The following is a 16780-nucleotide window of genomic DNA, read 5'->3' on the forward strand; positions in this document are numbered from 1 at the left end:
ACACATTAATAGTAGGAGACTTCAACACCCCACTCTCACCACTGCACAGATCTGCCAGATCGAAACTTAACAGAGAAATAAGGGACCTAACTGATGTTATGGCTCAAACGGACTTATGATATCTACAGAACATTCTACCCTAACAAAAAATAATATACCTTCTTCTCAGCACCCCATGGAACCTTCTCTAAAATCAACCACATCTCCGTCACAAAGCAAATCTCAACAGATACAAAAAAAATTGGAATAACCTCCTGCATTCTACTGGACCACCATGGCTTAAAGTTCAACTTCAACAACAAAAACTACAGAAATCCTACAATCTCATGGAAACTGAATAATGCTCAACTGAATCACCAAAGGGTCAAGGAAAAAATAAAGAAATTAAAGACTTCCTAGGGTTCAATGAAAAGGAATGTATTACATACCCAAACTTATGGGACACTATGAAAGCAGTGGTAAGAGGAAAATTCATAGCACTAAGTGCCCACATAAAGAAGTTGGATAAATCTCACACTAGTGACTTAACAGCACACCTAAAAGCTCTAGAACAAGAAGTAAAGTCACCCATGAGGAATAGACAACAGGAAATAATCAAATTTAGGCTGAAATCAGTAAAATAGAAACAAAGAAAACAATACAAAGAATCAATGAAACAAAGAGTTGGTTCTTTGAGAAAATGAGCAAGATAGACAAGCCCTTATCCAAACTAATCAAAAGGTAGAGAGCATCCAAATTAACAAAATCAGAAATGAAAAGGGAGACATAACAACTGAAACAAGGAAATCCAGAGAATCATCAGGTCATACTTCAAAAACCTGTACTCCACAAAATTGGAAAATCTAAAAGAAATGGATAATTTTCTGGATAGGTACCACATACCTAAGTTAAATCAAGACCAGATAAACAATTTAAATAGACCAATAATGCCTAAGGCAATAGAAATAGTCATTAAAAGTTTCCCACCCCCCCCCCAAAAAAAGCCCAGGACCAGATGGTTTCATCAGAATTCCAGAATTCTACCAGATTTTCAAAGAAGAGTTAATACCAATACTCTTCAAATCATCAAATTCAAACATTGATGCAAAAATACTCAATAAAATATTGGTAAACAGACTCCAGGAACACATTATAAAATTATCCACCATGATCAAGTAGGCTTCATTCTACAGATGCAAGGATGGTTCAACATACAAAAGTCTGTCAACATAATACACTATATAAACAAACTGAAAGAAAAAAAACCACATGATCATTTCATTAGATGCTGAAAAGGTCTTTGACAAAATCCAACACCCCTTCATGATAAAGGTCTTAGAGAGATCAGGAATACAGGGAACACACCTAAACATAATAAAGACAATTTACAGCAAGCTGACAGCCAACATCAAATTAAATGGAGAGAAACTCAAAGCGATTCCACCAAAATCAGGAACAAGACAAGGCTGTCCACTCTCCCTTGAATAATACGACAACAAAAGGAGATCAAGGGGATACAAATTGGAAAGGAAGAATTCAAACTTTCACTATTTGCAGATGATATGACAGTATACATAAGTGACCCTAAAAATTCTACCAGGGAACTTCTACAGCTGATAAACACCTTCAGTAAGGTGGCAGGATAAAAGATTAACTCAAAAAAATCAGTAGCCCTCCTATATACAAATTATTAAATGACTGAGAAAGAAACCAGAGAAACATCACCCTTTACAATAGCCACAAAAAATATAAAATACCTTGGGGTAACTCTAACTAAGCAAGTGAAGGACAAGAACTTTAAGTCTATGAAGAAAGAAATTGAAGATATCAGAAAATGGAAAGATCTCCCATGCTCATGGATAGGTAGGATTAACATAGTAAAAATGGCAATCTCACCAAAAGCAATCTACAAATTTAATGCAATCCCCAGCAAAATCCCAATACAATTCTTTACAGACCTGGAAAGGACAATACTCAACTTATTTGGAAAAACAGAAATCCCAGAATAGCTAAAAGAAACCTGTACAACAAAGTCCACCTCTGAGGAGGCATCACTATCCTTGACCTCAAGCTCTACTATAGAGCTATAGTAATAAAAAAAACCCAGCTTGGTATTGGCATAAAAACTGATACGTGGACCAATGGAATCTTAACCCCATATCTTACAGAAGGTTATTTCCAAAATATATAAAGAACTCAAGAAACTAGACATCAATGTAATATACAATACAATTAAAAAATGAGCTGTAAAACTAAACAGAGAATTCTCAAAGGAAGAATTTCAAATATCTGAAAGACATTTAAGGAATTGCTCAGCATCCTTAATCATCAGGGAGATGCAAACCAAAACAACTCTGAGATACTATACCATCTTACACCTGTCAGAATGGCTAAGGTCAAAAGCACTGCAGACAGCTTATGTTGGAGAGAATGTGGAGCAAGGAGTACACTCCTCCACTGTTGGTGGGAGTGCAAACTTGTACAGTCACTTTGGAAATCAGTATGGTGGTTTCTCAGAAAATTGAGAATCAATCTACCTTAAGACCCAGCTATACCACTCTTGGGCATATACCCAAGGAATGCTCAATCATACCACAAAGACACATCACATGCTCAATTATGTTTATAGCAACATTATTTGTAATAGCCAGAACCTGGAAACAACCTAGATGTCCCTCAACCAAAGAATGGATAAAGAAAATGTGGCACATATACACAATGGAGTACTACTCAGCAGAGAAAAACAATGACATCATTTAATTTGCAGTCAAATTGCAGTTGGGTAACCCAGACTCAGAAGGGCAAACATGGTATGTACTCACTCATAAATGGATACTAGATGTAAAGCAAAGGATAATCAGACAACAACCCACAACTCCAGGGAAGCTAACAAGGAAGACCCAAAGAGGGATGCATGGATCACCCTGAAAAGAGGAAATAGATGAGATCTCTATGAGTAAACTGGAGATGAGGGGTGGGCAATGGAGGGTAGGGGATGGGGGATGAGAACATAAGGGGTTGGGATGGTTGAGCTGGAACAGGGAAGGAGGGGAAAAGGAAAGTGATACCATGATAGAGGGAGATATCATCAGAATCGAGAGAAACCTAGGGCTAGGCAAATTGCCAGGAATCCCCAAGGATGACCCCAGCTTGGGCTACCCGAAATAATGGAGATGGTGCCCAAACTGAACAGGGTTACCCCAGTGTTCAGACCGGTGAATACCCTAACTGTCATCACAGAGCATTTCTCCAATAACTGAAGGAAGCAGATGCAGATATCCACAGCCAAACACCAGCTTGAGTTCCAAGAGTCCAATCAGAGAGAGAGAGAGGAGGTATTCTATGAGCAAGTGCATCAGGATCATGATGGGGAAACCTACAGAGATGACCAAACCAAACTAGTGGGGACTCATGAAAGTTGGATCAATGGCTGTGGAGCCTTCATGGGACTGGACTAGGCCCTGTGCATGATGAGACAGTTGTGTAGCTTGATCTGCTTGGGGGCGGGTGGTGGTGGTGGTGGTGGTGGTGGTGGTGGTGGTGGTGGTGGTGGTGTTGGTGGTGGTGTTGGTGGTGGTGTTGGTGGTGGTGGAGGAGGAGCTGGCAGTAGGATCAGAATGAGTGGGCTTTTTGGAGCCCACTACCTATGATGGGACACCTCGTGCTGCCTAGAGGCAGGGGGAAGGGCTTGGACTTGCTTCTATTGGATGTGCCTCCCCATGGGAGACCTTGCCTTCTTGTGGGTGGGAGTGGGGAGTGGGTTGAAATGGGGAGGATGGGGGGCAGGAGGAGGGAAGAGGGGGATCTTCGATGTGTAAAATGAAAATTTTTTTTCTTAATAAAAAAAAGAAATGACAATGTCAACATATTCCCTTCCTTCCTTTTAAGTCTTTACCTTGAAGATCCTGCACAGTTTAAAAGATTTTACTCTCACTTATGAGAACTTTCCATATTCTCCAAAGGTATACCATGAAGACTAGTTTTAACAGTTCTCTTTGCAGCGGAAGTTACAATTTTCTTACAGTCTGTCAGATGTGTTTGAAGCACCTCTAATTGCTGTTTCAGTGATGTGACTCCCTATTGCCCACCTTTTTTCTAGGTCTATACGTCTAGTCATGAGCTTCCCACATGCTGGGCAAGCACTCTACTACTACCCTGGGCCTGGAAATAGTAAGACTCTTGACAAGTATAACAAATCTGTCTTTTAAGGAACCATTCCTTTGATCTATAACCACCAGAGAGGTGGTACACAGTCATAGCTACCCAGTTAATAAATATTTTCTGTAGGTTTTATTCAAAACAAAACAAAACCAAACCATAAAAAGTCTCATTACTTATCACTGGCTGTTCTGGAACTCAGCTCCGGATCTGCTTGCTTCTGCCTCCTGAGTGCTGAGTCCTGGCATTATTTTCTGTAGATCTTGAATAATTTTCTCTCCCCATATTCTTTCTATGATTGTCACAGCTACCTTGACTTGGGCAAATGTGTGTGGTGAGAATGACAATCACCTCCTTCAAATAATTGTGGAAGGGACACAGATGAAGTGCTGGATCACAGGACAAACCCACAGAGAGAATGCAGAGAGGTGGTACAGAACTGACCCTCGTTCACCAGCTCTGTGAATTCAACTCTCTCTCTTCTCTTTTCTCTTCTCCTCTCTTCTCTTCTCTTTCTCCCCTCCCTCCCTCCCTCTCTCCCGCCCCCTCTCTCCTTAGATTCCAGGCAGGCCCTGATTCTGCCCCTCTAACTGCTGGGATTCTAGGCTTGCTCCAAGCAAACTGGGTTTAGTTTAAATAAATTATGTAAATTTCCTGACCCTTTGTTCTTTCTCCTCAGGTTTAGGTAAATTATGTAAACTTCCTGGGGTCTGTAAGGAAAATAAAGTTTACCTAGGAAAGGTCATTTGTGGGAAATAAAGAATATTAGATCTGTGGAAATCCAAGAATACAGTGGCTTTTTAATAAATAAAAATTAGTTTCATACAATACACGTTCTCTCATGTTATTCCCGGAGGCCATCAAAGTCAATTTCCACTTTTCCCTTTTTCATAACTGCACATTCCTGCAGATGTTATAAAATTCAACAGATAAACTCCCTTCTAATAGTTGTGATTAATTCTCCTTTGGGGGATTCAATCCTCTAAAAACAGCACCATGGTAACAAAAGCACCTGTGTTCCAATACAAGATTCTCCAGAGAAAAAAAAATTAGTCATTAAATCTCGGGAAGTGACTCTGGGGTGGATCACTGTGTTAAGTGTTTCCTCTGCACTGTCACCTACTGCTTTTTCTTTGAGTGTATTTCAAGCAGAAATTTACGAGACAGTCTTACCTTGAATTCCAAGTTGGCCCAGGGTAAACTGGGCAAAACAGGGGAATGCAACATTTATCTTTGAGAAACTTTATGTTCAACCTCCTTTAGAAACATCCCCTTATGGCGTTGTTTCCTTTAAAAAAAAGAAAGCCTTGTCTCCTGACTGCTAACTGAATGGGAAGAATGGTATGTTGTGCGTTTTGTGCATCTGGAATCCCAATTCTGAATAACTCCTTCAAATTGTTATTATAAATGACTCAAAATATTGAATTCCACATTCCAGACATCTTGAAGGGCTTGAAGATGACTTTAATATTTCTGTCCACATATCACACACACACACACACACACACACACACACACACTTTTAAAAGTAAGGTATTAAAAACTGTTTTGAATAAACTGCAGGGGTTAGCAATCCAATAATCTCCAGTGCCTTCTGTAGAAGCCACAATTCCAGGTCACTGACATTTTTTGAGATTGAAAACAGGCTAATAACAATACTTTTGGTTTTAATAATTACACTGATTTTTCTACTATAGGAAATTATAGGTATTATAATTTATAGATTTATAATGTAAGTAGCATTATACCCTATAGGCTTTCATTCAGGGCTTCTGTGCAGGTGTAGACTTAAAAGCAGACAAATTTACATGGATTTCATATGACATGTTTGACTTGACTGATATATATATCTTATTTGGATGTTTGCAGTGAGTCTTGACATGCTCTACTTACCTCTCATTACATAAATACCATAAGCTGCTGCCTCAGGCTTCCCGATGAGAAAGTGGAAGCAGAGAAATTCCTGCAGCTCTGTTCTAAAATCCCACCAGCCAGCAAGCAAAGGAAACAGAATCTGATCACAGGCCATGTGAATACCAAGAATGAGCTTTCTTCTGCTTCAGACTGTTCCTGTGTTAATCCAAAGGTTCTCATTTGCTGCTGCTCTTAAAGCAGGAAGAAGTAATTTATGTTTATGAGAGATTTCAGTTTAAACTATGAGATGCAGTGACTTGGGGAACTCATAAGAACTTCAGTTATTATTATATTGTGTTTATTATTATATTGTGTTGTGTTTTGAATTTTTCCATGGAATCAGTAAATATTTACTGGGATGTATAGACTCATACTGAGCATAATGATGACTTAAGGGGGTTAAAATGTACAGAATTAGGCTGGAGAGATGGCTCAGAGGTTAAGAGCACTGACTGTTCTTCCAGAGGTCCTGAGTTCAATTCCCAGCAACCACATGGTGGGTCACAACCATCTGTAATGAGATCTGGTGCCCTCTTCTGCCCTCTTCTACATGTATACATGCTGTATACAAAATAAACAAATAAATCTTGTATAAAATGTACAGAATCCCTGAGCATGACGGTGCACACCCATAGTCCCAGAACTCAGAAGGCTGAGGCAAGGATGGCTGGGAATTCCAGGCTGGCCTGGGTTACAGAGAGAGGGCCTGCCTCACCAAACAGCCAGACAACCCCCCAAAACAACTTAGAGAACAGTACTTAGCTGAAGAGATGAAAATGAAATTATGTGTATGTGCACTCATAGTTTCAGAGGCCACCAAAGTCAGTAATGTAGAAATTATTAACCAATGGCATTTGACAGGTTGTGATACTTACTTGAGCTTTATCTTTAAACACAAGAAAAAGTAAAACATAAAAAATGTAAGAACTCTAAGATAATTAAATGAGATAATGTGGATCAAATTTCCCTATTGAGCTCCTCATAATCACTTCTGAGAGAAAACAGAACTTTAGTATGTGCTTTGGAGGAATGACTGAATAAACTTTTTAAAAAGAAATATGGTATTACATAGCATATAGTTTGCTGCAACTACTTGGCATGTAAAATTCATAGTACCTCATATTACATGGACTCTCAATTATTTCAAAGTAAAAGGATACTACTTTTCATATGGGGGGGGATTTTCAACTGAAGGGAGTCAGATGGCTACTGTTCCTTTAAATTGGATGCAAGAATCACACAAATGCTTAGTCAGATGATCTGGCAACTGAACAGACATAAAGTAAGAAAATAGTGGCACTCAGAAGAGAAAGTAAAACACAAACTCTCTTGAATAAATCAGCAGACACTCATGTAACCGGAGACACCTGGTAAGGCCAAGAAAAAAATGTGATTCCATGTGGGAGGCGACCTATCTTGATTTTTCTTACAACTGCATTTCCCCTCACCCCATTACTGCTTTTACAGACACACAAAGGTCCGACATTTTGTTTGGCAGCTTCATTCTGTTCTGGTAACATTTTACTTTAAGTTTTTTGATTCTAAATTTAAATTTAAACCAGTAAAACCCCTTTGTCTCCCTTCCTTTTTAAACAACATTTTACATTTTATTTACTCAAAGTCTGGTTTAGATAATAAAATAAAATAAAATAAAATAAAATAAAACCCTTATTCACATGTATATGGAGAAGATTCACTCATCTGGTATAAAAAAGTGAAGTACACAGAATTTTAGTGGATAATTTTATTGTGGATTTCCTATATGCAATATTCAGTCTGAGGCTGTGAGGTTTAAAAATTTTTTTTTTTTAAATGTTATGTCCTCCCCTCTAACAGAACCCCTGATTATACAAATCTGGTATCTCTGAGACACCTCTCCCCCCCCCCCACCTGCAAATTCTAATACCAAAAGATCTCTTTTTTATTTTGTGACACAATTCCTTCTTTGATTACTCATTTATTCTCCTACCTGGAGTTCACAGTATGCTTAACTCTAAACTTTAAATAACGCCTTCACTAAGTTTAAAAACAAGGAAAAATAAGGTTTTAAATAATCAATGTTGACATTTGCAAATCATGCCCAAGGGTCACCAGAGAACAGAATCCATCTCAGGTGTTAAGGTACAGACTCTGCGATCTGTCAAAAATCTGCTAGATTAGAATTGGCGGGTGGGAGACCCACAGGAACAGCTTCCAGGCTGGGGCTGCTGCCGCTGCTTTGCTGTATACACCTCCGATTGATTTCTGGTTTCTTGCATGCTTCCATTAGGAAAGCAAACACACTGAGAGAACTCTGTGCAGTGTTATTAGTGTCAATTTGCATAAGAGATTAGCTAACTTCATTCAGATGATTCTAAATCCTACCAAGTAGCTCTCCCTTGAACACAATTCCTCTGGGGGGTTGGGAGTGTTTTTCAGGGATGGAGCCTGGATCCGGCGCTTCCCGAGTTCCATCCTGAAGCCACCTGGTTTCTGTCTGAGTAATTTAGGAGATGGTGATTGGGTGGTGAGGAACAAAACTGAGACTGTTAAATAAGAGTGAAAAGGTCCCTTATGATGAAGTGTTTTCATTTTCATAAGCAAAGCCAATGTACAATTCCTAACCTAAAAATAAGCTCTAGAGAGGATCCTGACGCTTTGGGAATTTAAATCTTACAGCAAGATTTGTTCCTTAACCTCCTCACTTCATCACTTTTTCTTCTGATCATGGTTTTGCTGAAATCCAATGCCTGTTCTGGGGCTCATGAGACGAGCCACTGTATTTTGAGGAGCTGAGAAGAAGGGTGTCTGTAATCTCTTCTTAAAAACCGAAAATAAGGTGACACAGATACTTGGTAGCACCAACAATTTTAAGTCTATCTGCGCTTGCTGATTATACTCACATAGCACAAATTACCACATGGCAGAGCTGTTGAGGACTGAAGTTGGAGGGTATTGTTTAGCAAGTTTATTTACCGGTTTTCTAGGACTGTATTTTGCTTCTATCCTAGAAGTGGGTGATGTTCTTTTCTGATTAGTAATTTCAAAGGCACGCTGTAACTGAGAGAGATTTGCATTACAAAAAGAAAGAAGTCATTCCTGGAGAATTAGTGCTGGCCTCTTGAAGGCATGGGTGCACTTCAGGAGCAGAGAGGCCAGAACTCTACTGAACCTGAGGGGGAGTCTTGGAAGTGCCTTTGCCCTGTGTGTTCCCCCAAATAACTGATTCACTCTTGCCCACCGTCACCCCTCCAATACCAGCTGAGTTGGTGTCCTCCTGGCATGTCTGAATCTAGAGAAGCCTGAGTCTGCCGGACCTCACTCCTCGCTGTCCAGTGAAGCTTTCCTTCCCGCAAGGCCTCCAACACCTTCCACTGTCAGTTACCACTATCTGATTAAACCTTATCTGAGGATGTCGCTCCGGGGAGGGAACCTGTCCAGAGGAGACTACAGGAGGAGGGTCTGGGTGATAAGTGGATCCAGGGGCTAAGTTCTTGCTAGCTGGTCTTGCTTTGGCAGCCAGCTACACCAGCATCATTTCTCGGATTGGGTGGGTTGAAAGGGAGGAGGCAGAGACAGATATGTGAGCTGTGTGGAGCTCCTGTCGGGGGAAGTGGGGAAGGTCGAGTGGGTCTCAGGGATCTGCCAGCCTGAGGTCCTGAGTGTAGTAGGTGAGGTGGGGAGAGGGAGCAAAGAGAAAGGATAACAGGGAGGGTGCTGATGCTGAAATGGGGCCCAACATGCAAGGGCCTCTGAGACGGTGAGAGAGCCACAGCAGCATCCTTTCCTTAAATCTGGGGCTAGCACATCAGGGTTAGAGTCTGAAGTCACAGCTCTCGCCAGCTTTTCCAAACTTCAAAGCCACCTTCATGGAGGTGAGAGACTCACAGAGCAGTTCTTGGCTCATCTAACACTCTCAATTCATCCTTGATGTGCAATTTTATGGTGCTGGAGGCTTGGACAATGAAATGTTTACTAGTGATATCAAGCAAGACAACTTTGTAAAACTCAAAATATGATGGAAATGATAAATATCTCCCCCCCCCCAGGAAACCATTACAAAATTGTTTACCACACCAAGCTGGGCGGTGGTGGCACATGCCTTTAATCCCAGCACTTGGGAGGCAGAGCCAGGCGGATCTCTGTGAGTTCGAGGCCAGCCTGGGCTACCAAGTGAGTTCCAGGAAAGGTACAAAGCTACACAGAGAAACCCTGTCTTGAAAAACCAAAAGAAAAAAAAAAAAGAAAAAAAACCAGAAAACACCAAGTTTCACTTTAAAAATTGCCTGTTTAGGGGGTCAGGAGCAGGGTGGTACAGGCCTTTAATTCTAGCACTTTGCAGAGGCAGGCATGTCTCTATGAATTCAAAGCCAGTTCAGTTTACAATCAGGCCCGCTGAGGTTACATAATGAGACCTCTTCTCAAAAAACAAAAACAAAACCCAAATAAACAAAGCCTACATTTAGGTAACTATTTTACATTATATTAAATATATTAATGTAGCTGAAGGTTTTCCTGCCCCCCCCCCCCAGCCGCTCAGACCCAGTTAAACACACACAGGTTTATATTAATTAAAACTGCTCGGTCATTAGCTCAGGACTGCCACTGACTAGCTCCTACACTTAAATTCAGCCCATTGCTGTTACTCTATATGTTGCCATGTGTTCTGTGGCTTTACCTATGTGCCATTACATGCTGCTCCCTGGAAGGTGGCCCGGCATTTCCTGACTCAGCCTTCCACTTCCCAGAATTCTCCTTGTCTGCTTATCCTGCCTATACTTCCTGCCTGGCTACTGGCCAATCAGCATTTTATTAAACCAGTGTACAAAAGCATTATCCCACAGTATGTTAAATGTTCTTTAAAAATATGTCAACTAGATACACACACACACACACACACACACACACACACACACACACACACACCCCTGCAATCTTCCATTGGCTGAGGCAGAAGAGGGAATTTAGTTCATTCAGTTCCAGTGACAAGGAGAGACTGTCAAAAATCAAACAAACAAACTTGGTGGTGGATACCTTTAATTGTAGCACTTAGGAGGCAGAGGCAAGCAGATGTCTGTGGCTGGAGCTCAATCTGGTCTATATAGTGAGTTCCAGGTTAGCCAGGGCTATATAGGGGGAAGGGGGGAAAACCCTACCACCAAACCTAATAACCACCGAATTCCAGATTATAATTGTACCACAATTTAACACCATATTGTTATGATTTTAGCAACTTTCACTCTTCCCGTGCTAATCTTCATCAGGTATTTCTTTCCTTAGGACAGCTGAAGTTCTTATCCTGTGCTATGAAACTGGCTGAGGATGCAGCTTGGTTCATAGAGTATTTGGTTAGCACTCAGGGAGCCCTAGGTTTGGTCCCCAGAACTGTTTAAACAAGGTAGGGTGGCCCACTGCTAGTAATCCAAGCACCCAGGAGGTGTTTAGATGTTTATTTCAAAACCTCCCTGGACTAAATAAAAAAATAAAAAACTATTATTTTTCTTGCCTGTAATGTGCTTGTAAAATGCCATATTAGAGACAAGTTATGTGAAAATCTGAAATTAGAGAAGATTCATATTTAATATTATGAAAATGAAATAATACTCATTATTTACATAATTCAGAGTACAGAAACAAGAATCACAGAAACTTCCAGGCTGGGAGAAAGCACACAGAGGGTCCAAGGTATTCTGCATGGGGTTTCAGTTTGGGGTGGCCCAGGTACTGTAGGGTAAAGGAAGAAGAGAGAAGGGAGTGAAAACACTGGTCTGAATGTTCAGCTTTGCTCTTCGCTATTAGGAAAACGGTGGAGTTTATTTTCACCAGAGTGATCCCAGTAATGAATCAATATGGATGGCAGAACTGTAAAGTGTTAGAGACACAGGCAGTCGTAGGTTCTCCTGTTTCTAGGATAACAGTGATGTCTTAAAACTCAAAACATAAAAGTGAAAGGGTGTTTTTACATGTAGAACACAGCATCAACTGGGATCATGTCCATATTGAAATACTGGTTTATGTCAACTGCAAGGCGCTTACCTTGAGATGGCTGCAGGAGGAGGAGGAGGAGGAGCTGTGGAGAGTTCCTAAATAGCCAGGAATAAAGGGTTACTTGGTAGGAGAATTTAGCAATCTAAATAGTAATGTGTACTGTGTGTATTGGAAACCAAACCCAGTGCCTTTTGCAGACTACTACTGAATTGTATCTCCCACTCCCACACAGAATTTTATCCTACACATTTTTAGTCATAGGAATAAAAAGTTCTAATGAACACATTCACAGAGACTTTCACAATGTTAGAATACTGACATCTTACATTTTTACATCAGCATTTAATAATTTGTATAAGGAATGTCTAAACGCTTGTACCTCAAGGGCCTGAGTGATTCAACATGATTAACACCACATATACTCCTAAGTCAATACAACCGTGGTGGAGTATATACACAAGGTACATAATTATAAAAACACTGGTAATTAACACTTCACATATTTCTATTACATGCTTAGTTTTAAATAGGAAGTGGGGAAATTGGACATATTTTTAGCATACATTCTATGCATGCCATATGTTCTATTATCATATGCTTGCTGATAATTGGGTCTTTTACATAATGGAAGCACTTCTGGATAATTTTACACATAATTCCTAAAAGTTGATTTTTTACTTCTGACAATAAATGGTTTATTTTAACAATCCTATTTTATACTTTACATATTCTGAACTACCACATTTACAAATACTAAAATTCTCTACTTCCTAACCACAGATTCCCAAAGGTACCAAATTATTAATGTAAAATAAGCATGTAGGGAGAAATATTAATTAGAGTCATAAAACAGCTTTTTAATAGAGCATAACATTAACAACTATATTCAAACCCACACATCACAAAGGCTAGACATCTGCTGTACAGAAAAAAATAAAAACAAAACAAAACGAAAACCCCCATTAAGGAAGGGGACTTGGATCCTGTGAATGTTTTGAAAATGAACTAAAATCAAAGCCAGCAATGGGTTACAAAATCCTTTATAAATGCTCTCTACTAACTTTTGGAAAAATGAAATTTCGCACCCCTTTAACATCAGCACGCAGGAAGAAGTCATAGTGAGTTGGAGGCCAGCCTGGTGTACAGAGCGAGTTCCAGGACTGCCAGGGCTACACCAAGAAACCCGTTCTTGAAAAACAAACAATAAGCAAACAAAAGCCAACCAGACAAAACTTGGTAGTTTTCCTTTTCTGTTCTTTTCTTTTTGGTCCAGGCCACTGCCCCAACTTCCCTAACCCTCCTGGGTAGTGTTAATAGTTTTACATTTCCATGCCTAAAAGACAATTAGCTTTTGCAATAAAAAGCTTTTCCCGGGGGGGGGGGGGGGGGGGGGGGTGGGAGCTTCGCTTGCATATTGTATCTACATAGTTTTTTTTTTTTCTTTCTGTTTTCCAAATCACCCGATGTGAGGATAAAACGTTGCACAGATTCTATTTTTGCAGCAGTAGGCCTCATGAAAAACCCAGGTTAACTGTGGCCTCAAATTCTTAAAGTATCATTACTTCTGACTACTCCTGGACGGTTTAAGTTCTATGCCCGAGGACTATGAAAGCACTATCCAAAACAGTTTCAGTGCCTTAGGCCGTTCAGTAAGAAGTTTCCAGCTCTATGGATAGCCATTGTCCGTACTGGCGGAGGAAACTTTTGAGAATCGAGAGCTTGCTTCTGTAGCAGCTACTGACTATATTTAAAACCGTGATGCCTTGTCTTCCTATTTTAGGAAGTCATATTGGTGCTGCCACTCTCCGCGCCCTGAGCTACACTTCTGTGCGAGGGTGAGCCGGCCTGGTGGATGGGGGTGGAATAAGCAAACCCTTAGAAAACAAGACCGTTAGCAGGTATTTCCCCGACCTTCCAGGGCGAAATTAAAAGCTCTAGAAAATTACCTTACCTACGGTAGTCTGTCTCTCTCTCTCTCTCTCTCTCTCTCTCTCTCTCTCTCTCTCTCTCTGTGTGTGTGTGTGTGTGTGTGTGTGTGTGTGTGTGTGTGTTCACGCTCACAGTTTACTGAACCATAACGTGCCACTCATTTCTAAGGTGGCAGGTTTAGGAACTCAAGAACCCTCCTAAGTTTTTTCTGCAGGATCGAGGAGGACTGTGAGGCGGGCCCCTTCGGACTCACCACGTGAGAAAGAGAGAGGGAGCGAGAGCGCGCGCCACCTCCAAGGAATTCATCCGCAAGTGGAAAAGCGACCACTCCCCTCCCCCGCTCCTGTCCGCCGGGGGACACGTCCTCTCTCTACCTCGTGGGGCAGATGCACGATAAACGCGCGGACCCGCAGCCCCCGGTGCGCGCGGCTTTGGAGGCCATTTCCTACCTGGTCGGGATGCAGCTGCGGCCCTGCGGGCTGGCTCCTCACGAGCATCCACAGCACGGCCACGACAGCCCGTTCGCGGCTCGCCGACCGGTGTCGCGAGGATCGCGGGAACTGCACCACGAAAGCCTTCACTCGCGGTGGGCGACCTGCGCGCCCCCGAATCCGCACCGTCACCCTGAACCTGCACCTCATGCTCCAGCCGCCGCACTCGCCCAGCGGTCGCCTCCCAGTGACAAGCGAGGTGAGAAGCGCCGCCCCCGGCCCATTCTGCTAGGAAGCACCCCGCGACCCACGCGCCGCCCCCCGACCCATCTCCGCCCTCCCCCCCGCCGCCCATCTCCGCCCACCGGCGCGCGTCCCCGCGTCCCCTGTGCGGCCCTCCCCAGCCGCGCGGGAAAGCTTCCCGGAGGCGCCCAGAGGGAGGCGCGCGCGCGGGGCTGGCGGGCCGCATCCGGGGTCCCGCTGCCTCCCGCCCGCCCAGCGCACGCCCTCCCGCCTCGGCTGCTCGCCGCGCTCGCCACCCCTCGCGGTGACAGCCGGCGCGGCGGGACGCGTGCGCGCCGCCCGCCCCCTAGCTGCAGCCGTCACCTACAGCGGCTGGCCCGCCGCGCGGCGCGGCGCGGCGCTGATCCGCTGTCGCTCAGATCGGGTTCGGGTTCGGGTCCTCTTCCTCTACGCTTGACGCCCCTCGGCGAGACTTCCCCGGTTCCGAATCCAACTATTTAAAAGGAGAAAAAGGAAGACCAGCGAAGTCTGCCATATGCCGGCCCGCCAATCAGGACGCGCGCGGGCGTTTTGAACGCGAGCGCCAGGGAACTGCGCTCCTCCGGTGGGGATCGCGCAGAAAGAAGAGCCGCGATCTGCGTGCACGGGGACCTAGGGCCTACGCCCCGCTGCAGACCGGTAGGTGCGGCCTGGTTGGCCCCCCCCGAGTGGTCGGGCAGACACGAGGCCGCCGCCCGGGGGAATCGTGTTTATTTTCGGTTTTAAGAGAGAGCGCCCGAGGAGCATCCGCGGCTCTTCCTCTTTCCCCGCCCCACCCTCCCCGATCCCCTCCTCCCTCCGGGCTGCCCCCTTCCCCGCTGCCTCCCCCCCCTTCCCGCTCCCCTCCTCCCCTGCCGCTGTCCCCGCGGAACAGGAAAAGCAGGGGAAGGAGAGGAAAAGAGCGGTAAAACGGAGGGCCGGGTCGACCTGGCCGCGGCCGGGGACGCGGGGAAAGCGCTGGGTCGGTCGCGGGTCCCGAGCTCGGCGCTTGCGAAAGCGGGAAGTCGAGCCCAGGACGCCTCTAGCAGGCGCGCAGCGGTGCTCCGAGGTCCGGTACTCACCGGACAGAGGGCCATCAGTCTGGACCTGTTCACTGGCGAGATCCTAGCTGGCCTGGGCAGCCCAGCTGTGCAAGATAATGTGGGGCCCGGGCTAGCTTTCGGAACCTGGGATTGCGGGCCTGAGACTCTCGGTGGCTTGCCGTTTACAGGCTCGGGCCTAGTGCTCTGGCTGCAGTAAAGTCGAGTCCACATCAGGGTGACAGATGGCAGGGTCCTTACAGAGCAGACTCCAAGCCACAGCCTAGACGTAGCAGGAAAGCAAGACCTAGGATTAACTAAACCAACCCAGCCAAGGCCTTGCTGTAAGTGGGAGGGCATGCCCGGCTACCGCTGATTTTCCATTCTTCCCCCTGGTGTAGGACTTTGCAGTAGAGCCTTCCAAAGCCAGGACTGAAGAATGATGGGTCGGCTAAATGGAATGATATTCGATGGGGGGGGGGGACCCTCTGAGTATCAGTTAAAATAAAACCCCAAACAACTCACACTTTGGGTAAGCTTCACTGGGAGTTTGAACTTCCCAAATACACTGCTTGGCCCTGGGGCTCCCAGCCACCCTACCTGGAACTTTCTCCGTCCTCACAAAGCTGCCACTTCCTCCATGTATCTCGGCATAAGGCAGCTTCCCACTTCCCAGGAATGCCATTTGAATAAGAGGGCCTTTCTTTGAAGAATGTAAAATTAAAAATTCGGACTTTTAAATTCCATCCCATTGGTGGATGTCTATTTTCTGTGTTGTATGTGGAGGAATTGTGAATTTTTATATTCGTGTAAATATAATCATGAGGGTATTGAGTCGCAAGTGACTTTGGCTATGTGCTCTTCAAAAAGTTAGTAGTGAACTGGTAATATGTGTTTCTACTTAACCTCGAACCACCCACTTTGTCCTCAGAGTTGCCCCTTGAATTTTATAGGCGACAAGACAGGCTGAAAGGCCCAAGCCTTGGACACTACACGGCTTCCAGTGCACAGGCTAGACTCAGCAGAACCATCTCTGGACTACCAGGTGGTGCGCTCTCTGTGGTCCCAAAGACCAGAAACAACTGGCAGTGAGTTATTTGT

General features: G+C 43.9%; 1 protein-coding gene across 1 annotated transcript in view; it reads right to left on the reverse strand.

The window, feature by feature from the left end:
• The window catches only part of LOC118578128 (cyclin-dependent kinase inhibitor 2A-like), a 30487-nt gene extending 15803 nt beyond the window's left edge, over positions 1-14684 (reverse strand). The window contains exon 1 of the mRNA XM_036178800.1: positions 14397-14684. Within this exon, the coding sequence (XP_036034693.1) occupies positions 14397-14588 (192 nt within the window). The 5' untranslated portion in view covers positions 14589-14684. The remainder of the gene's footprint in view (positions 1-14396) is intronic.
• Positions 14685-16780: the final 2096 nt, after the last annotated feature.

The sequence above is a fragment of the Onychomys torridus genome, chromosome 2, assembly GCF_903995425.1.
Source record: "Onychomys torridus chromosome 2, mOncTor1.1, whole genome shotgun sequence".
In the NCBI taxonomy this organism is placed as follows: domain Eukaryota; kingdom Metazoa; phylum Chordata; class Mammalia; order Rodentia; family Cricetidae; genus Onychomys; species Onychomys torridus.